Source organism: Silurus aristotelis (genome assembly GCF_946808225.1).
Source record: "Silurus aristotelis genome assembly, chromosome: 7".
NCBI classification, from domain to species: Eukaryota; Metazoa; Chordata; class Actinopteri; order Siluriformes; family Siluridae; genus Silurus; species Silurus aristotelis.
The window spans coordinates 29,065,730-29,090,396 of record NC_139580.1 but is presented as its reverse complement, the minus strand read 5'-3'; the positions used below and the strand labels follow the sequence as shown (position 1 = coordinate 29,090,396).

General features: G+C 44.9%; 2 protein-coding genes across 8 annotated transcripts in view; both read left to right on the top strand.

Moving 5' to 3' along the window:
- LOC310728598 (tyrosine-protein phosphatase non-receptor type 12-like) overlaps positions 1 to 6,174 on the top strand; it is a 65,401-nt gene extending 59,227 nt beyond the window's left edge. For 3 of the 4 annotated variants that reach the window (XM_083546294.1, XM_083546295.1, XM_083546296.1), the window contains 2 exons: positions 2,940 to 3,023; positions 5,174 to 6,174. In XM_083546294.1, coding sequence (XP_083402420.1) covers positions 2,940 to 3,023; positions 5,174 to 5,235 — 146 coding nt within the window. In that variant the 3' untranslated portion in view covers positions 5,236 to 6,174. Of the gene's footprint in view, positions 1 to 2,939; positions 3,024 to 5,173 lie in introns of those variants that run through there. The other variant, XR_014534291.1, reaches the window with a different exon arrangement.
- Positions 6,175 to 12,411: 6,237 nt separating this feature from the next.
- bltp3b (bridge-like lipid transfer protein family member 3B) overlaps positions 12,412 to 24,667 on the top strand; it is a 39,688-nt gene continuing 27,432 nt past the window's right edge. Inside the window, exons 1-8 of one of the 4 annotated variants that reach the window (XM_083546124.1) lie at positions 12,412 to 12,946; positions 12,990 to 13,105; positions 21,150 to 21,312; positions 21,733 to 21,771; positions 21,848 to 21,939; positions 23,051 to 23,240; positions 23,343 to 23,483; positions 24,117 to 24,287. In XM_083546124.1, coding sequence (XP_083402250.1) covers positions 13,062 to 13,105; positions 21,150 to 21,312; positions 21,733 to 21,771; positions 21,848 to 21,939; positions 23,051 to 23,240; positions 23,343 to 23,483; positions 24,117 to 24,287 — 840 coding nt within the window. In that variant the 5' untranslated portion in view covers positions 12,412 to 12,946; positions 12,990 to 13,061. Of the gene's footprint in view, positions 13,106 to 21,149; positions 21,313 to 21,732; positions 21,772 to 21,847; positions 21,940 to 23,050; positions 23,241 to 23,342; positions 23,484 to 24,116; positions 24,288 to 24,667 lie in introns of all 4 variants that reach the window. The other 3 variants (XM_083546123.1, XM_083546125.1, XM_083546126.1) reach the window with 3 other exon arrangements.

Here is a 24,667-nt window from a genome sequence, read left to right as displayed (position 1 = left end):
GTCGCCACGCTGGGCTCCGCTGGCAGAGCGAGCGCGCCCTCCAGCTGTAAAACTAGGGGGATGCACGCTGAATTTTTGAAATCTTTGCACACTATCGCCCTCGGCTGATCGCCTGGATGCGAAAGTGCCACATTTATTGAGGTTTTTTATTCCTGAACACATCGCCCTCAGCCCGCAGCTTGGATGCGATGATGAATTCTTTATTGCACAATCGTCTGAACTGACGTGCGAGTGAACAAATGTCATGAGTGCTTGGTGACACTGAACATTTACCCTTATTCCTTGAACCCGAGAAAAAACTAGGGAGGAAGCCCTTACGGAACTTATAACCTGGTTCCCTTCTTTTCTTTGCCAGCGGAGAAAGGAGGGTAGGAGAACATTCGCGTGTCAGGTCGCACGCTTCTTCTTCCTCTCCTCGGGGTGGGGCGGACGGTTTCTAGCCGCCACGGCCGCAAATGAATGTTTTCCCCACGGTCCCGAGCCATCCGATCTCGGACGTTGACCAGCTTGCTGTCCCCTGGGAGCCGATCTTGCACTCTTCGCGCTCATCGGTCTCCCTCTCGCAGCCACGGCTGCGGCAAAACCCCGTCGCGCTGGCTGAGGCGGCTGGTTCTGAGACAGCTTACCAGGCAAACAGAGGTTGAATGCTTCGTCCTCTTGTTTCCTGAGAGTGCTGGTTTCTCTCATCTTTTCTAGAGCTGGACCGAAAAGACCTTTAGTGGGGTTGTAGGCAGCATCCATGACTTCCGCTTTCTGTGTGTCACCCAAGCCTGACCGGTTAAGCCACAACGCTCTCTCTCACCTGACACAGCCAAGCCCATCACGTGGCTGCAGCCTTGAACTGCGCCTCGTGAAGAGCGCAGGATTAGGTCGTTCACCACACAGATCTCGTCCCAAAGTACCGGGTTAGGTACTCCCGTGTCAAGCTGTCGTCCCAGCTCCTCTAAAATCTCCGTCTGGTAAGCGGACAGCAAAGTCACCACGTTTAGCGAGCACACTGACTGCGCTGCATATTTATACATTCTCTGATGGATGGACGCCGTCAATCTCTCGATTTTTCCAGGCAGCGCAATTTGAGAGGAGGAAGAGATAGAACGCCGATTCGGATGGAGGTAATAAGCCACCGACGGCTCCACAGCTGGGGGTCCGGCCAACCCCAGCTCTTCCATTCCTTGAATCTCCAGCTTGGAGCACCCTTTTGCGGGCAGCTTGCTCTTGAAGGATGCAAGTTGGCACGGCGGGCAGGAGCTGTCTGGCAGCGGGTTGAGCAGGCGGCAGCCTTTTCCCGTCGTAAAGGTCTCTCACAGCTCCCTCCACGTCCTGGGCTGCGGGCCAAGCCAGTCCTAGCTTAGCCGCGGCTCGCTTGCACACCTCGTGCAGGTTACCTTTAGCCTGTGAGGTTGCATCGCCCGCGCTCTGGGGTCTCGACTGTTGGGCCGGAAAGGGACCACTGTCGTCCTCATCCTTGTCCTCCATATCCAAGTGGAGGAGGTCTGAGTTTGCATCTGCGTCCTTGTCGCACGGTCGTTTCTCATCCTCCGCGAGGAGGTTGTCAAACAGAGGCGGCATGACCGGCGATTCGGCCTCCATCAGGTCCGCCCAGCTCGTAGTAGCTCGCGGCTGATGTTCGACGGCCGTTGACTTCGCAGCGGCGCCGGACAGACATGGGTCCTGTTGGTTAGCCACCGCTACTCTCAGCCGTCTCTCCAAAAGTTTTACCGGCATCGACGCTCAGTGAGCGCATGCTTGCGGGTCCGCGAGCGACGTTTAAGCGTGCCCATGCACGTGATGCACATCGGGTGAGGGTCCCTGCCCGAGATGGTTGCTCCACATGATGGACACGGGCAGGATGCAACCTCCCTGATCTTCGACTCATTCCCTTTGGTGGGGGGGATGACCGTTGACATGGCTGAGTACGGAGAATACTAGACTCGTCACAACACGTTAGTCTGCCGATGTTCGCAGGGTAGTTAGCCCTCCGAAGGCTTCGCCTTGACGCGCTAAGCCTGTAATAGCTTGACGCTACTACGTCCGTGTAACCTAATACCCAGCAGGTTGGAATAGGAATAGCTCACCTCGACACAGACGCTATTCCGCGACGTCGCTCAGCACGATCCCATACGACTGAACTCGCTTTCGGTGGCGGAATCCAATGACGGCCCGCACGATGAACAGTTAAGCGGAAACAGCCGAGAACTGGATGTGCTGAGAGAGCTTAGTGTAGTCCCTCACGGGAAGAAAGCGCGAATGATGTTAGAAGGGGTCGACCTGTCTGTCAAGAAGTTAGAAAAAAAACCGCCGTTCTGAAGTGTCTTTACGTATATTTTGACCGCTCCCACCACCCATACCGTACGTGTGCGATTAGACGCACAACACTAAACAAAGTGCGGCTGCTTAACCGTGTATTTTCAAGATGCGGCTGCTTAACCGCAGTCTTGTGCTGCCGCTGTCTTGTTCATTTCGTAGGGCCCTACATCTCTCCCACTCGACAGCATGCCTCTGTTTGAGGTGCTGCAGTAAATTGGTGCTACTGCTACCTTTGCTTGCAACAGCCTTCAAACACACTTTGCAGCGGGGTGTTGTGTGTGCAGCGTCTGATGCAGCAAAACCGAACCAATTCCAAATTATAGATGACACTGTGCCTTTCCTGGGAACGAGGTTCTTCTCTGCTTGCTGCCATGTTGTTTGTGCATCTCTATGGCAAATGCACGGGGGGAGGGCTGAGTTTGTTCAAAACTATGGAAGCCCAGAGGGGAGCGTCGGCGGACATTAAAGAGAAAACAGATTTTTATTCAAACAGATCGATGTGAACTACACATTCGAGTTAATCGATAAAATCGATTTATCGCCCAGCCCCAAGTCTTGGTCATATATACGTTCTACACTGCTAATGTTGATCATCATTAAATTTATATATCTTTTGTATCTCGCTTCATCAGATCGAGGACAGGAGAACGGAAAGCACACCGACACAGGAACCATAAACAAAGCTACTACGAGAACGGAGTCTGAGACGCAGATGGGTGAGTGCTTCTGATATGCGGCATCATCATGATGATGATATACTGCATTCTCCACCACTGGCTTTCAGGGTATCGATTCCCAGGATGACTGCACTACACACCACAATTCCTCTGCATTTCGTGGTTTTGCTTCAGAAGCAGTATTTTTTTATGTCACCCCACAAGTTTTCAATTGGATTACAGTCCGGGGATTGGGTTGGCCACTCCATAACGTTAATCTTGTTGGTCTGGAACCAAGAGGCTGCTTTGCTGGTGTGTTTGGTAATATTGTGTATCTTGGGTTGTTGTTGATTTGTGAGTGTGATGGTTCCCTCCATTTGATTTGGGTCGTGTGCAGAATCAGCAAGATCAGTCTTGATGAAAGACCCATTTCAAGGGCATTTCCTCCTCGGCATATGACGACATGAAGTATTTTAATGTACTCAAACTGATCCATAATCCCTGGAATGCGTTTAATAGGCGCAACACTGTAGTATGAGAAGCGTCCTCGTATCATGATACTTGCGCCACTATGCTTCATTGTCTTCACAGTGTGCTGTGGTTGAATTCTTGGAAGATGTTCCACTAAATTTTATTCTATTCATATACACTATATGGCAGGTTTGTGAACCCCGACTATGTAGTTTTTAAACATCTTGCTTAATGTTGAGTCCCCATTTGCAGTTATAATAAATTCTACTCTTCTGAGATGTTCTACTAGATTTTGGAGTGTGCTCGCCAAGATTTGAGCTTGTTTAACCGCAAGGTTGTTAGTAAAGTCAGGTAGTGATATCGAGTTTAACTGGAGAAAACAAGGGCAATGAAGATCTTAATAAAGATGTAGTTTATTACGGCATAGCGTCAACAAAATACATGAAACACTTCGGTGGTCAGCGGAGTCATAAAAAACACAGGACGATTCCTGCTCTGACATTTTTTTACTCTTCTTTCCAATATTGTGTTCATTTGAAGGTAAATGTATTTATTATTTTTGGCTCCAGACAAATGTTATTTGGTGTGAGAGGGACCAAAAATGGCAGCAAAGGTTGCAGACCCCTGGTCAAGCCGGATGTCTGTAAATGGTAATCACGGTCACGTAGGCCTTCGCTTGGTATTGATACTGGCGTCCTCACCTAAAAAAGTATTTTTTAAAATTGTAATCACGGTCACGTAGACTTTTGGTCCACAGATCGTCCTTGTTGTCCCTCTGCTGCTCCCATAATAATATTGATTAAAGTTTGTTTTTCTATTTTTCTAGACATATTACATCACTACCTCTATGACATTTAAGCTGTTTGGGGGATAAGCTCATTCTGAGATATTTCTTGGAGTGGAATCTGGGTTGCGACAATTTGTAATTTTTTATACACAGTAATATGTAATATTTATCTGATTATACAGTATACGGTCAAAAGTTTATGGACACCTGAGCATCAGTTTAGTGTAGCAAAAGTGCTTCCGTTTAAACATTCCATTCCACATTTAGTCTCCATTTGCTGTTATCACCTTTCACTCTTCAGGGAAGATGTTCCACTAGATTTAGCATACTAACAAGTGTGTTAGTAAAGTCAGGTACTGATGGAGGTGAGGTGAGGAGGCCTGTGGGTGCAGTCAGTGTTCACATTCCTCCTGTTCAGTAGGGTTGAAGCTTTATAGCAAGAGATCTTCTGCATCTTTCAACCCATGTAAAGCAGATATTTATAGAGCTGGCTTTGTGTATTGTCATGGGGGAGACCCAGGTTTGGCTCTCCTAGTTCAAGTGAAGGAGAAATTCAATGCTACCGCATCCAAAGACGTCCTGTAAAATTATCAGAGGAAGAAGCACATATGGCTGAAGTTTTTTGGTGTCCCAATATTTTTGATAATATTGTGTATCTTGGGTTGTTGTTGATTTGCGAGTGTAATGGTTCTCTCCATTCGGGTCGTGTGCAGAATTGGCAAGATCAGTCGCAAAGACACCATAATGACAACTAGACAGCAGCTTTCTGATTATGTATCTTTCAAAACTGTCGGAGGAACATGGGCTGAAAGCCACTGCGTGTTCTACCACATGTACAGTTGGCTGTGGATAAAAGGGCTATTTCTTTTTTCTTTTATTCTGAAAAAGCCTCTGCTGTTCGCTCCTAAATATCTCACCACGCTTCCCCTTTCTGTGCTCTTCTTTTACTCAGGATTTGGCAGCCGCTGCACGCAACCCAAAGGCCCGAGAAACCCTCCGTCCGACTGGACATGATCCAGGACCTCCTGTAGACGACCCAAAACGCACTGTCGCATACACACGGATGTAATCATCACTGTTCCTCCTTTCCTCCGGAAAAGGACGAGGATCAAAGCCTATAAACCTCTGAGCACCGCGCTTTCTTTTTCCGACAAAACAATCAGGCTGAACAATCAGATCTTCACACTCTCCTGGTGTGGTGTGCTGGACTGGACATGTGCCGACTGCCACGGGCTCGCTGCAACGCCGATCCTCTTTTATTTCTCGCCGGCTCGGGCGGAGTCTGCGCTGCTGAATTTCGGCGTCTCATTTTCTACGACTTCTGGGACAATTTAATAAGATATCTATATATATATATATATATATATATATATAAATATATATACACACACACACTTAGGAAGCGAGAACTACTGTCTTGTTTGGTTATAATTGCCTTTTTTCTGCTAACTCCTATATGCATCATTTTTAGGTGTACAAAATGTGTTATTTAGCTTAATATTCTTATTAACAGAAAATGTAAGAAGTCTGTGCATGACGCCCCCACCCCCCAGCAGCTAGTACCTGTAAATTATTTCAGTTCAATTCCTTATCTGCCCATTTTGTTTTGTTCTCTGTGTTTATTGTTTAGGCTGTGTTATTGGCTTCCCGAGAAATCACGGGGGTTTTTTTCTTTTTCTTTCCATTTGTAAATTGTATTCCAAAGGTTATTTTTGTATACGCTGCACCCTTCACTGCACCCCCCCAAACTCCCGGATCGGACCCCTCCGAGCTTTAATGTGCCTTTCTGCATGCCCCTCCGGTCGGCGGTGTGTGTGTGTGTGTGTGTGTGTGTGTGTGTGTGTGTGTGATTTGAAAGAGGGATTTACAACATCACATTCAAGCCTCTGGGATCCTTCGGATTTATTATGTTGCATAAATCAATCAGTAAAAAAATAGACATGAAGACATGAACGTACGGCTGTGGCTTGGCTTCTTTGTCTCTGTAAACACAGCGAGAGCACAATATAAAGTGTTTCCTGGTCCCACTGGGGAAGGGGGGGGGGGAGGTGGTGGTCGAAGGGGGGGGGTGTTTGGTAAAGATGGTCTGAGACTATTTGGGGGAAATTATTATAAGGAACAACCTTAAATTGAATAAACGCGTTCTTTTATATAACCTTATTACCGCTTTATCTGTGTGAAGCTGCTATACAAATAAAATTGAATAGAATTGAATTAAAATTGTGGGACTAAGAGTTCAATCTGAACAGAACATGATGTTGAGGAGGAGTAGGAAATGGTGCATTGTGCAAAACCTGAGAACTGTGCAACTAAACGTTTCTGCCATTACTATAAACCAATTTTAACAGTAGACATTGTCCTAAAGCAGCTTCACACAGATAGTTATATAAGAGTGTAAACGTTTAGTGTCTATAAGTTTGCTCCTTATAATTGCAATTTTATCCTTAGAGAGTAAGTCAGTGGCAACTGTGGCAAATATAAACCCCCGTGGGGCTTCATGAGGAAGAAACCTTGAGAGGAACCAGATTTCTAAATAAACCCAACTTCATCCTTAACACCGAATGTCTATTCATTCCAGTTCCATCATTGTTGGGTGCTGTTCATGCAACCTGTGGTCCTGAATCATTTTAGCAGACTGTTGATATTAATTACAGTTCAACTCCATGTTCAAAGTTCTTGAGTTGCACAGGAACTTAATGGATCTTTCGGTTATTCGGAAGGCAACCCATCATCAACATTGAATGCCCATTCATTGGAGTTCACTGAATGCAAAAACGTTCATGACAAGTGTAGTAATTAAAACAAACTGATTATGCTTAATCTAGTCCAGATCCATGTTTATGCCTTATGAGATTTAACTCTCTACAGTAACTGTGATCTGGTCATGTGGAACCATCCTCAGGTAGTGATTTTAGCTGAAGAGAACTTTTTTTTTCCCAGGATGCATCGCTTTTAGAACCTGTGGGTATACGTACTCATGTCCTTCAGCGATATTTACCAAGTGAGCAAAGAACTAAAGAGAAATTAGTAAAAAAAAATAAACATTATAAGAACCGCAGGGAAGTGGTTGCTCAGTGGTTAAGGCTCTGGGTTACTGATCGGCACGTCGGGGGGTTCAAGCTCCGATATTGTCAAGCTGCCACTCTTGGGGCCCTTGAGCAAGGCCCTTTACCCTTTGTGTTCCAGGGGGCTGTATAATCTCTTGATCCCAGCTCACTAACATTACTGGGATATGTGAAAAAAAAAATTCACTCTGCTGTGAAACATGTAGCACATATGAAGCACCTTTTACAGTGCCTTCAGCGACCATTAAACCCTAAAGGATTGATTGAGTTTTAGGACAGAAGTTAAACACTATGGGTGTTAAATACCTGCTGAAATCTGATTGGCTGATGGTGGCCATTAACTACCACAGTCATTAAAAATCCATTGTAGCAAATTTCAGATTTGTTCAAATTGAGAAAAACGGATTTGAACTGAAACAATCCTCCTCAGCATACACCCTCCGAACCTCATCCAGAAGACGTTTTCTACTAAACCATTTAACGAGTTGATCATACAAGTTTGTAGCAAAAGACTTAGGACTATTTCACAAAGGATTACATGTTTGCAGAACTAAATGGTTCTACAAGTGTTTTTTTTTTTTGCTACAGGAACTGGACAAAAATGGTTTTTGGATTTAGGATTTCAGGAGTTATAAGCTAAAAACTCAAACCCTGAACAACAAGCCCATCTTATTACCTGAATGCCAGAAAAGAGGACTATCTATTGTTTGTTTCATGGATTTGACAATTTACTCTGCATCAGTTAGAAAAACCCAAATGAAAATAACAGGGTTCCAAGTGCTTGGACCCCCAAAACATGCACCTAAATGATAATTCAAATGATTTCAGCTTTATTTTAACAATAGACCTGTGCGTTTATTCTTCAAGTTTAGAGTTTAGAGCAAGTGGTGAATTTGGCTGAAAAAAAAACTTTTTTTTCAGACTTCATGAGGAAGAAACTTTGAGAGGAACCAGACATAAGTGAGCACATCCTCATTCATTATAATTCCAATCAGATCTTTTTGTATTTCTGGTTCCTCATTTTTATTTACTGGTTTGCAGATAAAACTGGGGTAAAAGTAAAAAAAACAGTAAAAAAAAAAAAGGGACTTTTCTCTAGATTTTTTCCCTGTTTACCTGTGCTCATGGGAAGTGGTAGCTCTGTTGTTAAGAGTCTGGGTTACCGATCACAAAGCTGGGGGTTCAAGCCCTGATATCGCGACGCTAAGTTTCAGTTTTGACTTTACATTTACACCAGACGCACGTATCCAGAGTGACTTACATTTATATCATTCGTACAATGAGCTGCTATGGGGTTAAGGGCCTTTCTCAGGGGGACAGGAGTGGCAGCTTGGTGTGGGTGGAATTTAAACTCATTACTTTTGAATCCAAAGTTCAATGCCTTAAACATATGTAATATATGCATTACAGCACAAATTCCTTCTTCCCATATCGAAGCTTGTTAAGAAACTGGGGTTCTCGCCCCTACAGCAGAGACAATGAAGGGTTTTTGCACAAAGTCCAACCTTGGCAGCTGGTTCCTACTGGGGCTCAAGCCCCTGACCTTTAGATCAGTAACCCAGAGCCTTAACTTTTTAACACACAACTTCCTAAAAGTTGTGTGTGGTTGTATGCATTTTTAACCAGAGCTTTTCATGACTAGCCATTGCCCTCGTCTTTCCCCAGTCAGGCTGATATTTACAGTACAGTTGCTCCATGATCTGGTGTTGATCTTAGCAGTGCAATGTAAACAGTAGAACTGACTGTTTTCGCCATATCAACCCATTCATCCCAAATTCCTCATTTCTTAACCCTTTGTTAATACACTTCTTCTTCTTCTTCTTCTTTCGGCTGCTCCCATTAGGGGTCGCCACAGCGGATCATTCGTCTCCATACCACCCTGTCCTCTACATCTGCCTCTTTCACACCAATTACCTGCATGTCTTCCCTCACCACATCCATGAACCTCCTCCTTGGCCTTCCTCTTTTCCTCCTACCTGGTGGCTCCATCTTCAGCATTTTTCTACCAATATAATTCATGTCCCTTCTCTGCACATGTCCAAACCATCTCAATCTCGCCTCCCTCACCTTGTCACCAAAACATCCTACATGTGCTGTCCCTCTAATAAACTAATTTCTAATCTTGTCCATCCTCGTCACTCCCAACGAAAACCTTAACATCTTCAGCTCTGCTACCTCCAGCTCCACCTCCTGTCTTTTACTCAATGCCACTGTCTCTAATCCATACAACATCGCAGGTCTCACCACAGTCCTATAAACTTTCCCTTTCATTCTTGCAGATACCCTACTATCACAAATCACTCCTGTCACTCTTCTCCAACACTCCACCCTACCTGCACTCTTTTCTTTACTTCTCTAACACACTCTCCATTACTTTGCACTGTTGACCCCAGGTACCTGAACTCCTCCACCTTCTCCACCTCTTCTCCCTGCAACCGCATCACTCCACTGCCCTCCCTCTCATTCACACACATGTACTCTGTCTTACTCCTACTGACTTTCATTCCCCTTCTCTCAAGCGCATATCTCCACCTCTCCAGGCTCTTCTCAACCTGCTCTCTACTCTCACCACAAATCACAATATCATCTGCAAACATCATAGTCCAGGGAGACTCCTGTCTGACCTCGTCCGTCAACCTGTCCATCACCACTGCAAACAGGAAAGGGCTCAGGGCCGATCCTTGATGCAGTCCAACCTTCACCCTGAACCAGTCTGTCGTACCTACTGCACACTTCACTGCCGTCACACTGTCCTCATACATGTCCTGCACCACCCTCACATACTTCTCTGACACACCTGACTTCCTCATACAATACCACAACTCCTCTCTCGGCACCCTGTCGTACGCTTTCTCTAAATCCACAAATACACAATGCAGCTCCTTCTGTCCTTCTCTATACTTCTCCATCAACATCCTCAAAGCAAATAAGGCATCTGTGGTGCTCTTCCTCGGCATGAAACCATACTGTTGCTCACAGATGGTCACCTCTTCTCTCAGCCTGGCTTCCACTACTCTTTCCCATAACTTCATGGTGTGACTGATCAACTTAATTCCCCTGTAGTTACTGCAGGTCTGCACATCTCCCTTATGTTTAAAGATTGGTACCAGCACACTCCTTCTCCATTCCTCAGGCATCCTCTCCCCTTCCAGAATCCTGTTAAACAATCTGGTTAAAAACTCCACTGCCATCTCTCCTAAACATCTCCACGCTTCTACCGGTATGTCATCTGGTCCAACCGACTTTCCATTCTTCATCCTCCTAATCGCTGCTCTCACTTCCTCCTTACTAATCCTATCTACATCCTGCTTCACCAACTCCAACTCCACATCCTCCAACCTTCTCTCTCTCTGATTTTCCTCATTCATCAGCTGCTCAAAATACTCCCTCCATCTTCTCAACACACTCTCCTCATTAGTCAACACATTTCCCTCTCCATCCTTTACTGCTCTAACTTGCAGTACATCCTTCCCAGCTCGGTCCCTCTGCCTGGCCAATCGGTATAAATACTTTTCTCCTTCCTCTTATAAAGCTCCTCATATGCCCTTTCCTTGGCTTTCGCCACATCCCTTTTTACCTGCTGCCGCATCTCCTTGTACTCCTGCCTACTTTTATCATCACTCTGTCTATCCCACTTCTGTTTTGCCAACCTCTTTCCCCTAATGCTCTCCTGCACTTCCTCATTCCACCACCATGTCTCCTTGTCTTGCTTTCTATTTCCAGATGTCACACCAAGTACTTTTCTAGCTGCCTCCCTCATCACTCCTGCAGTAGTTGCCCAATCATCCGGCACCTTTTCACCACCACCAAGCCTCTGTCTGACCTCTTCCCTGAACCTCACACTACACTCTTCCTCCTTCAGTTTCCACCATCTTATTCTTCTTTCAATCCTTACTTTCCTTCTCTTCTTCTTCGCCTCCAAAACCATCCTACAGATCACCATCCGATGCTGTCTAGCTACACTGTCCCCCGCCAACACCTTACAGTCTCCAATCTCCTTCAGGTTGCATCTCCTACACAGAACATAATCCACCTGTGTACACCTTCCTCCACTCTTATACGTCACCCTATGATCCTCCTTCTTCTTAAAATACGTGTTCACCACTGCCATTTCCATCCTTTTAGCAAAATCTACCACCATCTGCCCTTCCACATTCCTCTCCTTAAAACCATACCTACCCATCACCTCCTCATCACCTCTGTTCCCTTCACCTACATGCCCATTAAAGTCTGCCCCAATCACCAATCGTTCTTTCCTAGGTACACCATCTACCACTTCATCTAATTCACTCCAGAATCTTTCCTTCTCCTCCATCTCACAGCCAACTTGTGGAGCATAGGCACTGATGACATTTATCATCATCCCTTCAACCTCCACCTTCACGATCATCACCCTATCAGAAACTCTCTTCACCTCCACTACACTCTTACTGTACTCTTCCTTCAGAATCACCCCTACACCATTTCTCTTTCCATCCACACCATGATAAAACAGTTTAAACCCACCTCCAATGTTCCTGGCCTTACTCCCTTTCCACTTGGTCTCCTGAACACACAGCATCTACCTTTCTCCTCTCCATCATATCAGCTACCTCTCTCCCTTTACCCGTCATAGTACCAACATTTAAAGTACCTTTGTTAATACACTAAATTGCTAAATGTATGTGCACCCCTTCTCATTGCACCCACGTGAACTTCTATCCCCGAACTGTTCCTGTTGAGGCGCCCAGTTGTTTAAAGTGTATCTATACACTGTGTTGCATTACAATATCCCTTCACTCAAACTCTCACGAGAACGATCGAACTGATCTCACGAATGCTCCTTTAGCTGAGTGATCACCATGATCCAGCCATAATCTAGTGAAAAGACTTCATGGGGCTTTTTATAACAGGCGCACACACGTGTCAATATATACTTGGTAATATATAAGGCGATATTATAAAGTTTTTTTTTTCTTTTTTTCTTTTCATATCTTTTTCATATAAAACAGGAGAAAGACATTTTTTTTTTCATATAAAACAGGAGAAAGAGGAGCGTGAGCCAAGTGACTCTTATTGTGGCATGGACACAAAGGTCCGCGAGTTGTGGTGGAGCTCGGACTTTGATTTTGACATAAAATGGCGTCCGTCGCGTTTCCTGTGTCGTGCAGAGACGAAATAAACGCAGCCTGAAGCTCGGCCTGAATTACTGACGTGTCTCGGATTACTCCAGTACAACAACGTCCTCGCGTCACATTTACACCACTAGGTGGCGTGAATGACAATTATTTATTCACCACTACCACCCCTGTTTTTTTTTTTATTCAAAATGGAACGATTCAAATTAAGACTGGATGAATGTTAATGTTGGCGCAAACCATTATTATCGTGGGGTAGTGGGCGGGGGAATCGTAAAAAAACCTGACTCAGGTTATTGGAGGTATAAGAAAGAGCTCTTCCGGGTGACGTCAACGTCTCACATGACGAGCTGACTCCGCCCATAGGCCTGGTTTCCTGGGCGATGGTGCATTAGTATGGCGCTCGCAGGAGAACAAGGCTGAGTGGTGATCAGAGTGGTTTCATCGGAGGTGCACTGGTTTCATCCGTGTGTGTGTGTGTGTGTGTGTGTGTGTGTGTGTGTGTGTGTGTGTGTGTGTGTGTGTGTGTGTGTGTGTGTGTGTGTGTGTGTGTGTGTGTGTGTGTGTGTGTGTGTGTGTGTGTGAGGAAGTCGGGATGAAACGAGTCATCGTGTCTTGGATCTCGTTGTGTGGATAAATCATTCATCAGGTCACAGTCATGGCCGGACTGATCAAGAAGCAGATCCTCAAACATCTTTCCAGGTCAGTGTTCACCTTTATCATCATCCTCAGTGTGTGTGTGTGTGTGTCACCACGACTAACCCTCATCAGTCCATCTAGCTCACTCCACACCCTAGCCGGATTGTCATGGCCGTGTTTTAATCCCAGTCAAGTGCACTTCCACAGCATTATCTGTAATGAAGCCTTGTACACCCTACCTAGTGCACTTCATGTCCACCAGGGAGCTCATTTGGAGTCTAGCCCAGCAGGTGTATCAGATACCTGTGTGTATACGGGGTGGTTTTAAAAAGTGTCAATACTAGTTTCGTGCAACAGATGGCAGCACGTGGCTGCACGCACAGTCACAGGGAGCACCAGCTCAGTGTCAGTGTCCCAAAAGACGTTGTCCTATGAACGTCCAGAGCAGGTGCTATTCTGACCCCGTGCACACACTGTCATCATCCTCGCCAGATCCTGAAGATGAAGATCCAGCTCAAAATGTTTGACACCATTGCGGAGATACGGTGCGAAGATCAGAAGGTGCTTGACTTATAGAACACATTCCAGAAGTGGCAGCAGTGCTGTATTGCTGTGCAAAGGGACTGTTTTGAAGATGATGGTGTGTACAAGTAGATAAATAAAGTACTTTTTTCGTAAACAGAGCTTGTCTCGAACACGCTAGTCATGAATCGAACGAACCTGCTCACTGGACTCCTGTGAAACGTGTGGAGTGTTTATGGGTTTTTGAGAGACACGTGCATGTTCTTTTTGTTTCTATGCGACAGTCTAAAGGCTGATCAAACAAATGTCAAGATTTTTTTAATAAAATCACCACTCATCCAAAATCCACATTCACACACTTTTGGCATCCGGACAGTTTGTTTATCCGAGCGTTTATTTAAAACACTTTGCCTTGGCCTCAAAGAAGTTCTTCACTGGTTGGAGGTTTATCCCAGAGCAGTTCAATAGGATTTGGGTGCAGTGAATGGGCAGGCCGTTAGATGATAGATATCACACTAGACAACTGTCTGCTCTCTAAAGAGGGGGGAGGGGTAGTCTGATCATATATTCTGTCCTGTTCTCCATCTTCTCCAAGTTCTTCTGTTGGAGACAAAAATGTCTAATTCGGAGTTCTTACATCCATTCAGTGTTTACTGGTGTGTTTTTGTTGATTGGAAACATTACCTGATAGAGAGCCTTAAGACCTTAAGGGCCTTGCTCAAGGGCCCCAAGAGTGGCAGCTTAAGCAAGGCCCTTAACCCTCAACTTCTCACTTGTAATTGCTCAGTATAAGGGCGTTATTCTTTTTTATAAGATGAGACATACTTTTTTTTGTCCCACAGTGGGGAAAAAAGAAAGAAATCTGCAAATATGTACAAAAAAAAGTAGAAACATACTTATAAAATACACAACACGGTGTATAAATACAAAAGAAGAAAAAAGAGACCACGAGTAAGTAGTTACGCTATCAGACATATTGCACACAGGTAATATTACATGGTTTTAAATGATTGTTATTGCACATGTTGTTGTTGTTGTTGTTATTGCACAGTTAAACACTAATAACAGTGTATATTTTGGTGACTGGTTCTCTGGGAGCAGCTCTGACTGTAAAGTCTAATAGCAGCATGGGTGAGCCGAAGGACATTGTAATCTCTTTCTCCTTTACTAAAAGTGTGTGTGTGTGTGTGTGTGTGTGTGTGTGTGTGTGAGAGAACGTTAGACGCTTTATCGAAGCACAGCTCTAGCAGGCCACACTGTAAACCCCCTGTAGAGTTCTCAGCGCTGATGAGGGAGAATTCGGGCTGAAATATTGTGTGTCGAACAAACCGGTGCTACCTGTTACACACCACAGGGGGTTTAAAACAAATCAAATACCAAGAACATCAAGGAACACAACATTACACACTATTCAAACCGAATAAAATCCAATCACAGATGGTGCCGTTCAAACCGCTGGGTGATGCGAAAAGGAATGTGTGTGTTTGCATTAGTGTGACCTACAGTATTAATTATATACCCAGTCGACTTACCTTTGCTTCTCAGATGTTTAATGACTTCATGAATGTGACCTTGTGGATCTGGGTGGATTCTGAAAGTGTGTGTGTGTGTAGATCTACTGGGATCTGCTGAGATCTACTGGGATCTGTAGGGATCTGCTGTTCGTAGTGTAAGCAAGGCCTCATTTTTTCTGATAAGCATTAAGTTTTTTGACCCGTAACTCAGCATGCTTCAAGGCAGCTCGAGTCCCTACCCAGACTTTACTCGAGGCCCCAGCAGTTACACGGTGATTATAAGGGAGTGGGGTGATTGTAGAGGAGGTTATTATAACAGAAGGGGCTGGTCATAGATTAGGTGAGTGTACAAAGGGGTGATTGTACAGGGGTGAGTATAAGGGGGTGATTTTGCTGGTGTGTTAATAAGGGGAGTGATTGTGCTGGGGGTGATTATAATGGGGGGAGGGGGGTGGACAGTTTGGCTTGCCGTCAATCACTCAGATCCTCACACATTCGCCCATTTTTCCTTCTTTCAGCACATCAACTTCAAGTACTGACTATTTACTAGCTATCTGATACACTTCCACCCCTCACAGTGCTGATCTGTGTGTTTGTGTGTTTTAATATATATATATATATATATATATATATATATATATATATATATATATATATATATATATATATATATATATATATATATATATATATATAGTATCCAATATCTACTAATGAAAATCGATCAGATTTTATTATGACCGGTAGGAGAAACATTAACGTCACATATCACGTAAATAGGCTTTACACGTCACATGTCACAAGGAGATGTAAATTGGCTCTTTGATTGTTTTGGTTGCCTGATCTTCCACCTTCCACCAGCAGAGTTAATGAAAAATGCATGCCTGTGTGTGAGTGAGTGTGTGTGTGAGTGTGAGTGTGTGAGTGTGAGTGTGAGTGTGTGAGTGTGTGAGTGTGAGTGTGAGTGTGTGAGTGTGAGTGTGTGAGTGTGAGTGTGTGAGTGTGAGTGTGTGAGTGTGAGTGTGTGAGTGTGAGTGTGAGTGTGTGAGTGTGAGTGTGTGAGTGAGTGTGTGAGTGAGTGTGTGAGTGAGTGTGTGAGTGAGTGTGTGAGTGAGTGTGTGAGTGAGTGTGTGAGTGAGTGTGTGAGTGAGTGTGTGAGTGAGTGTGTGAGTGAGTGAGTGTGTGAGTGAGTGTGTGAGTGTGTGAGTGAGTGAGTGTGTGTGTGAGTGAGTGAGTGTGAGCGTGTGTGAGCGTGTGAGCGTGTGAGCGAGTGAGTGAGAGGGGGATGGAGATGGAGATGGAGATAGTGAGAGAGGAAACTTGGATATGAATTAAACGTATCTTTTGAAGCCTGAATGGTCTCCTGCTGAGCTGATCGCTGCTCCAGACTACTGACCTGCTGCGTGGACTCGAGAACATTGCTGTTTTACAATTGATATTTAACTGACCAAACATCTCAAGGACACCCGTGAACCTGCTTCATCACACACACTTAAACACTCGGAATTTTGTGTGTGTGTGTGTGTGTGTGTGTGTGTGTGTGTGTGTGTGTGTGTGTGTGTGTGTGTGTGTGTGTGTGTGTGAGTGTGTGAGTGTGTGAGTGTGTGAGTGTGTGAGTGTGTGAGTGTGTGTGTGTGTGAGTGTGTGAGTGTGTGAGTGTGTGAGTGTGTGAGTGAGTGAGTCCTGGCCCGGCCTTTGTTACATTTGCACAGGCCGGCTCTGAACAACACGTGTTCAATAATTTATTCTGGAGGCTTCTACTGTGTCTGTTGTGAAACACAGAAGAGAAAGGCTGAAGGTGAGTAGTGCAGAGATCCCTGCTGCACAGATCCCTGCTGCACAGATCCCTGCTGCACAGATCCCTGCAGCACAGATCCCTGCAGTACAGATCTCTGCTTCACAGATCTCTGCTTCACAGATCCCTGCAGAACAGATCCCTGCTGCACATATTCCTGCAGTACAGATCCCGGCAGTACAGATTACTTTAAAACCACATCTAATATTCCTTTCCAATTAGTTATAAAATAACATTTCTATTTAATCCCTAACTCAACCTTTACTAATCCCATACTCACCTTTACTCATCCCTAACTCAACCTTTACTAATCCTTTACTCATCCCTAACTCAACCTTTACTAATCCTTTACTCATCCCTAACTCAACCTTTACTAATCCTTTACTCATCCCTAACTCAACCTTTTCTAATCCCATACTCATTCTTTACTCATCCCTAACTCAACCTTTACTAATCCCATACTCATCCTTTACTAATTCCACCCCTTACTCATTCCTCATTCTTTCCTCACTTACCCCTTACTTATTCTTGACCCATCCCTTTCACTGGGTTACTCTTCCCTTACTTATTCCTTACTCATTTCTTATTCTTCCCTCACTCATCCTTTACTTACCCCTTACTTACCCCTCACTTACCCCTCACTCATCCTTTACTCATCCCTTACACACCCCTCACTTACCTCTCACTCATCCCTTACTCACCCCTCACTTACCTCTCACTCATCCCTTACTCATCCCTTACTCACCCCTCACTTACCTCTCACTCATCCTTTACTCATCCATTACTCACTCATCCTTTAGTCATTCCTTACTCACCCCTCACTTACCCCTCACTCATCCCTTACTCACCCCTCACTTACCCCTCACTCATCCTTTACTCATCCCTTACTCACCCCTCACTCACCTCTCACTCATCCTTTACTCATCCCTTACTCACCCCTCACTTACCCCTCACTCATCCCTTACTCACCCCTCACTTACCCCTCACTCATCCTTTACTCATCCCTTACTCACCCCTCACTCACCTCTCACTCATCCTTTACTCATCCCTTACTCACCCCTCACTTAGCCCTCACTCATACTTTACTTATCCCTTACACACCCCTCACTCATCCCTTACTCACCCCTTACACACCCCTCACTCATCCCTTACTCACCCCTCACTTACCACTCACCCCTCACTTACCCCTCACTCATCCTTTTCTCATCCCTTACTCACCCCTTTACTTACCCCTCACTCATCCTTTTCTCATCCCTTACTCACCCCTCACTCATCCTTTACTCATCCCTTACTCACCCCTCACTTACCTCTCACTCATCCTTTACTCATCCATTACTCATTTATTACTCATCCCTTACTCACCCCTCACTCATCCCTTACACACCCTTAACTTACCTCTCACTCATCCTTTACTGATCCTTTACTCATCCCTTACTTACCCCTCACTCATCCTTTTCTCATCCCTTAATCACCTTTCACTTACCCCTCACTCATCCATAACTTACCCCAAACTTACCCCTCACTCATCCTTTACTCATCCCTTACTCATCCCTTACTCACCCCCTAACTCGTCCTTTACCCATCCCTTACTCATCCCCTACACATCACTTATTTGTCCCATACGTGTCTCTTACTCGTCCCTTGTACCTTACATCACTTACATATTCCGTTCTCTTCCCATGTTCATCCCATACTCATCCTTTACACTCCTTATTCCTCTCTTATTCATCCCTTATTCATCCCTTATTCCTCCCATACTCGTCCCCTACATGAGTAATTAACCCCTTATTTCTCCCTTATTCCTTCCATACTCATCCCCTACACCCCCTATTCCTCCCATACTCATCCCCTGCATGAGTAATTCACCCCTTATTCATCCTTTATTCTTCCCATACTTGTTCCTTATTCATACTTTACTCGTCTCTTGCTCTTCTCACCACCAGTTACACATCTCCCACTCATTTTTCTTTCATCCCACACTCATCCCACACTCATCCCACACTAATCTCCTACTGTATTGAAAGAGTTTTACGTCAAATTAGAGAAATTTACAGTAAAACTCTTCCAGTCCAAATGATGTTATGGCACCTGACATTCTGTGTTTTGTCTCTGAAATCTGATCTACATCATCCCGATACTGATACTGAGTATTGAATCAGTCCCAGCTTTATAGAAATCATGTGACTGTCACTTGCAATTAAACAAACATTTATGTTTAGCAACTCAAAAAACTAACTTTTCTTTTTTCTACATTGTTTGAGGCGGCTGCCTTGAACAGATCGACAGTTCTGACATCATCTTCCTGTAGTATCTTAAACATGATTCCTTCTTTGTTTCAGAACCCAGCCTGAAACCAGGACACACTGATTTGTGTTTTTGTTTGTGTATTTATGTAGAGGTATGAAGGATCATTTGGATTAAAGCCACAAAAGTCTGTGGTCCAGTTTGTTCTCGCAGGTTGAGTTTCGGATAGAAATCTTCAACCGTCAACTGCAGAATTTCCTCAGGTGCTTCTGCTTGTATGCTGTTTGTTACCAAACAGTAAAACTGGTATAACTGGTAAACTAGTAAAGCTGGCCAACTTGGAGTTGCTATAATGAAGAGCTGCACTGTGTGGGATATGAGATCTGTAATATAGTGAGATCATATACACTGTATAACCAAAAGTTTGTGGACAAAGTTTGCTTTTTGAACATCCAATTCCATGTTTAGAGAACATCCAATTCCACATAGTCAGGTGTCCCAATACCTTTGGCCATACAGTGTACATGTTTGTATGATATAAATATTTTTTTTTTGGAAAATAATGATCTATTAGGAGTGTGAGTTGAACAGTTGATAAAATAATGCAGGAGTACTGTAGTTTTGGGAATTTATTGTACGTGAGTGGGAATGAGTGGACGTGAGTGGACATGGACAAGAGAACTGTCTTATTTTTCTCTGAGCGCTCAAATTATGTTTATTCTAAGTAGAATTCAACTTCCATGTTCTCATCAATAGGCTGGAGGTCTCAGTGAGAATTCTGTAGGTGTATAAAAGCATCATGTTGTGCTGAAGACTGAGTATACCTTCTGACCCTTCACCCTCTGAAGCAGGATTTAGTTGGTCACCCTGGGTTTTCTGCTGAAGGCAGGATTTAGTGTGTGGAGTGTCTATAAATGCTCAGACTGATTTTACAGATACTGATAGCTAGGTTGGATCCTATATGCTGATAACTATTTAATTAACCGATGGTTGTTAAAAAGGACACTGGATATAAAAAAAAAAAAAAAACTCTGCATGTAAAATAGTACTGAACTTTATTAAAAAATAAAAATAAACCTAATTTTATTGCTCTGGACTTTCTGTAGATGGTCATTTTAAGCATGACTGTTTGGATTTATGTGAAATTCTTCATCATTTTTAACATGATTCGAAGTTTAGTGAATGCTTTAGAAGTATTGTTTAATTCTTTTAAATTGTTACTTTTAAACTTTAGTTACTGCACTATACATGAATAAGGTATAGCACACAGTCTCACGTGTCAAAACGAACAGCACTTGGTGTTCGTGATTCGCTTCCACAGGCTGCACTCGTACTGTATAATATTAGATGCAACCCGGAAAAACTATCGGTATGGATTTTTGACGATAAATCGGCAAAAACTATAAATCTGTTGGCCTCTAGCTCATGCTGAAGGACTGTACTGGATTTATTTGAAGACAGATTATAAATGTGAGACTGAAATCATAACACAAAAAAAGTGTTATCAGTAGTAGTAGAAGTAAATATTGGTGCAGCAGTTGAAGATGCATCTCACATCCTGATTTTCTTTTATTATGCAAGTTTGTACCTGCGAGAGTAAAAAAAAAAAAAAAATGTCTGAAACATATTCAACGCCTGTCTTATCAGAGTTCAATAAATTTTATGTGCAATGCTTCAGAGTCCAAAGAGGAGGTGTTTTGTGGAGGAGGTATCTACTTGTGTGAGGTTTTAAACACCCTTTTCTTTACCTTCTCCTTTTTTTGCAGAATGAAGCATTGCAGGTTTTCGAACAGTGGTAGTATGCGTGGTTGTGATAAACCCGTAGAGCAGTACAGATTATTCTCCAGGCCTGTGTTTACTTCTAACAAGCTAACACACTCGCTGGGCGTGAACAGTTGTTTTGTCAGTAATCACCATCAAACAAACTCGGCAATCAGTTTCTTACACTCTAAAAGTCTGAACTTTCCATCTCTGTGTCAGCTCTTCTTTATAGTCTTTTTGTCTTTATCTCTATCTCTCTCTCTCCATCTAGGTTCGCTAAGAACCTATCCCCAGATAAGATCAACCTAAGCACGTTGAAGGGGGAGGGTCAGCTGACCAATCTGGAGCTGGATGAAGAGGTGCTGCAGAACATGCTGGATCTGCCCACCTGGCTGGCCATTAATAAGGTCTTCTGCAACAAGGCAGCGATCCGGGTGAGAAGTAGCTCCACTTTACACACTTCCATATTTTCCTTGTATCTGCATAGTATCAGCCATATGTGTGCCCCAAATCAGACCTGTATAATAGTGCCGTATTATCTCTTATTAAGCAAGTGTATAAGCATTATAACGCACACACATATACAGATTATGACGCATGCACTTGTAGGGTTTGGTCTGTATAGTTAAGTAAAGGTGTTTAACTTGTTTGTCCACAAACACACACACGAACACACACACCCACCCACCAGCCGTAAATAAGAGCCGTGTCTAGACTACTGCTGGTGTTAGACTCCAGATGTGGAGTGGGTGTTTGGATTTTACATGAAAGGAAAGGCCACAGTGTATATTACATGTATGTGTGTATGTGTGTGTGTGTGTGTGTGTGTGTGTGTGTGTGTGTTGTTGAACCAGATTCCATGGACCAAGCTGAAAACACATCCCATAACCCTGGTAAGTTCTCACACTTCACACATTTCTTAGTTCGAGAGATTTGATCAGGTGTGTAATGGAGCAAATCTTCTTTCAGTCCCTGGACAAAGTTGTGATGGAAATGAGCACCTGCGATGAGCCACGCCCACCCAACGGCCCCTCACCAATCGCAACAGCCTCAGGTCAAAGGTCGGTACCTTTCTGGTTCGGAGAGGTTCTAATGGCTCTGAAGCATCTGATGGTTCTGAAGGATCTCTTTGGCTTTTCTTTTTGTTTGTGAAAGTTGCGGTTACTCCGTTCCTTAATTTGTAGTGAGTATGGTTTTGCTAAGAAGGTCATCGAGGGGCCGCCACGTATCTGCCCCGTATCAGCTCTGTATCTGCCCCATATCAGCTCTGTATCTGCCCCGTATCAGCTCTGTATCTGCCCCGTATCAGCTCTGTATCTGCCCCGTATCAGCTCTGTATCTGCCCCGTATCAGCTCTGTATCTGCCCCGTATCAGCTCTGTACCTGCCCCGTATCAGCTCTGTACCTGCCCCGTATCAGCTCTGTACCTGCCCCGTATCAGCTCTGTACCTGCCCCGTATCAGCTCTGTACCTGCCCCGTATCAGCTCTGTACCTGCCCCGTATCAGCTCTGTACCTGCCCCGTATCAGCTCTGTACCTGCCCCGTATCAGCTCTGTACCTGCCCCGTATCAGCTCTGTACCTGCCCCGTATCAGCTCTGTACCTGCCCCGTATCAGCTCTGTACCTGCCCCGTATCAGCTCTGTACCTGCCCCGTATCAGCTCTGTACCTGCCCCGTATCAGCTCTGTACCTGCCCCGTATCAGCTCTGTACCTGCCCCGTATCAGCTCTGTACCTGCCCCGTATCAGCTCTGTACCTGCCCCGTATCAGCTCTGTACCTGCCCCGTATCAGCACTGTCTCTTCCCCGTATCAGCACTGTCTCTTCCCCGTATCAGCACTGTCTCTTCCCCGTATCAGCTCTGTACCTGCCCCGTATCAGCTCTGTACCTGCCCCGTATCAGCACTGTATCTGCCCCCTGTCAGCAAATGTATCTGCCCCATATCAGCACTGTATCTGCCCCATATCAGCTCTGTATCTTCCCCCTGTCAGCAAATGTATCTGCCCCATATCAGCTCTGTATCAGCGCAATATCAGCACTGTATCTGCCCCATATCAGCTTTGTATGATGCAAGGATCTGATGGTTCTGACGGATCTGATGGTTCTAAAGGATCTTTCAGGCTTTTGTTTTTGTTTGTGAACGTTGCCTTTCTTCTGTTCCCCCATTCCAGTGAGTATGGTTTTGCGGAGAAGGTTGTCGAGGGCATCTCTCTCTCCGTGAATTCAATCATCATCCGGATCAGCGCCAAGGCTTTTAACGCGTCATTCGAGCTCTCTCAGCTGCAGGTCTACAGCGTGAACACCAGCTGGGTGGCCAGCGACCTGCGCTACACTCGCATTCTGGACCCTTCTCGTGGAGAGGTGTATATACTCACTCACACACACACACACACACACATACATAACCACCTTTTGGAGTGTGTATGTGTGTGTACTTAATTTCATTTGTGTGTTTTGGTGTAGCTCCTGACCTTTAAGGAGGTCAGCTGGCAGATGATCCGGATCGAAGCTGATGCCATCCATAGCTCAGAACACGAGGTGCTCAGTGCCCCAATCCGTCTCATCACCAATCAGTCCAAGATCAGAGTCACGCTAAAGAGGAGGGTAAGTGTTCTGTTCATCTTCTACACTCCCTGTCCACTTTATTAGGAACACTTGCACACATCTGCATCACAGAACAATGTAAAATTAATTCTGCAGATAGCCCTGTCTCTGCCCCATATCAGCCCTGTCTCTGCCCCATATCAGCCCTGTCTCTGCCCCATATCAGCCCTGTCTCTGCCCCATATCAGCCCTGTCTCTGCCCCAAATCAGCACTGTCTCTGCCCCATATCAGCCCTGCCCTGTCTCTGCCCCATATCAGCCCTGCCCTGTCTCTGCCCCAAATCAGCCCTGCCCTGTCTCTGCCCCAAATCAGCCCTGCCCTGTCTCTGCCCCAAATCAGCCCTGCCCTGTCTCTGCCCCAAATCAGCCCTGCCCTGTCTCTGCCCCAAATCAGCCCTGCCCTGTCTCTGCCCCATATCAGCCCTGTCTCTGCCCCATATCAGCCCTGTCTCTGCCCCATATCAGCTGTGTATCTGCCCCATATCAGCACTGTACTTTTGGGCCACATACTTTTGGGCCTACTGTGTATCACTGTTGGTTATTTGCTAAACTGTGAAGAACGATGCGGTGATGCTCCTCAGGTTGAAACTGCATGAGATCAGCTAGTTTGTGTCTTCTGATCTTTGCCCTTAGATGAAGGACTGTCATGTCGTGGCATCAAAGCTGCTCCTGATCCTGGACGATCTGCTGTGGGTGCTGACAGACTCGCAACTCAAAGCCATGGTGCAGTACGCCAAGTCCCTGAGCGAGGCCATGGAGAAATCGGCGCTGCAGAGGAAGAGCATGGCGCAGGACTCTTCTCAGGTGTGTCCTGCATGTGTGGGTGTGTGTTTGCAGGGTGGACGGGGTGGCTAGCATGACTCCATTCATCTTCTCAACCCTGGGAGAACAGAGGGGTATGGCTGCCTTACATGGCCCCACCCCTTCATTTGCATATTCATGTTTTTTGGAGCTTAGAAATGTTTTTCTTTTTTTTTGTAATTAATGTTTGCTCGTGTTTGCTATTCCTTGTGATTACGATTCTGTATTTTGTTTCTGTTTTGTGTCTCTGATGCTGAAGAGGTATTCATCCAGGTCGTAATATCTCCACCCCCCCCCCTCCCCCCTCATTACTTTTTAATTTGTGCTTTGCCTCTGTTACTCCTTGTTCTCTTCTTGCACTTGCTGCACTGATAGTTTTGTAT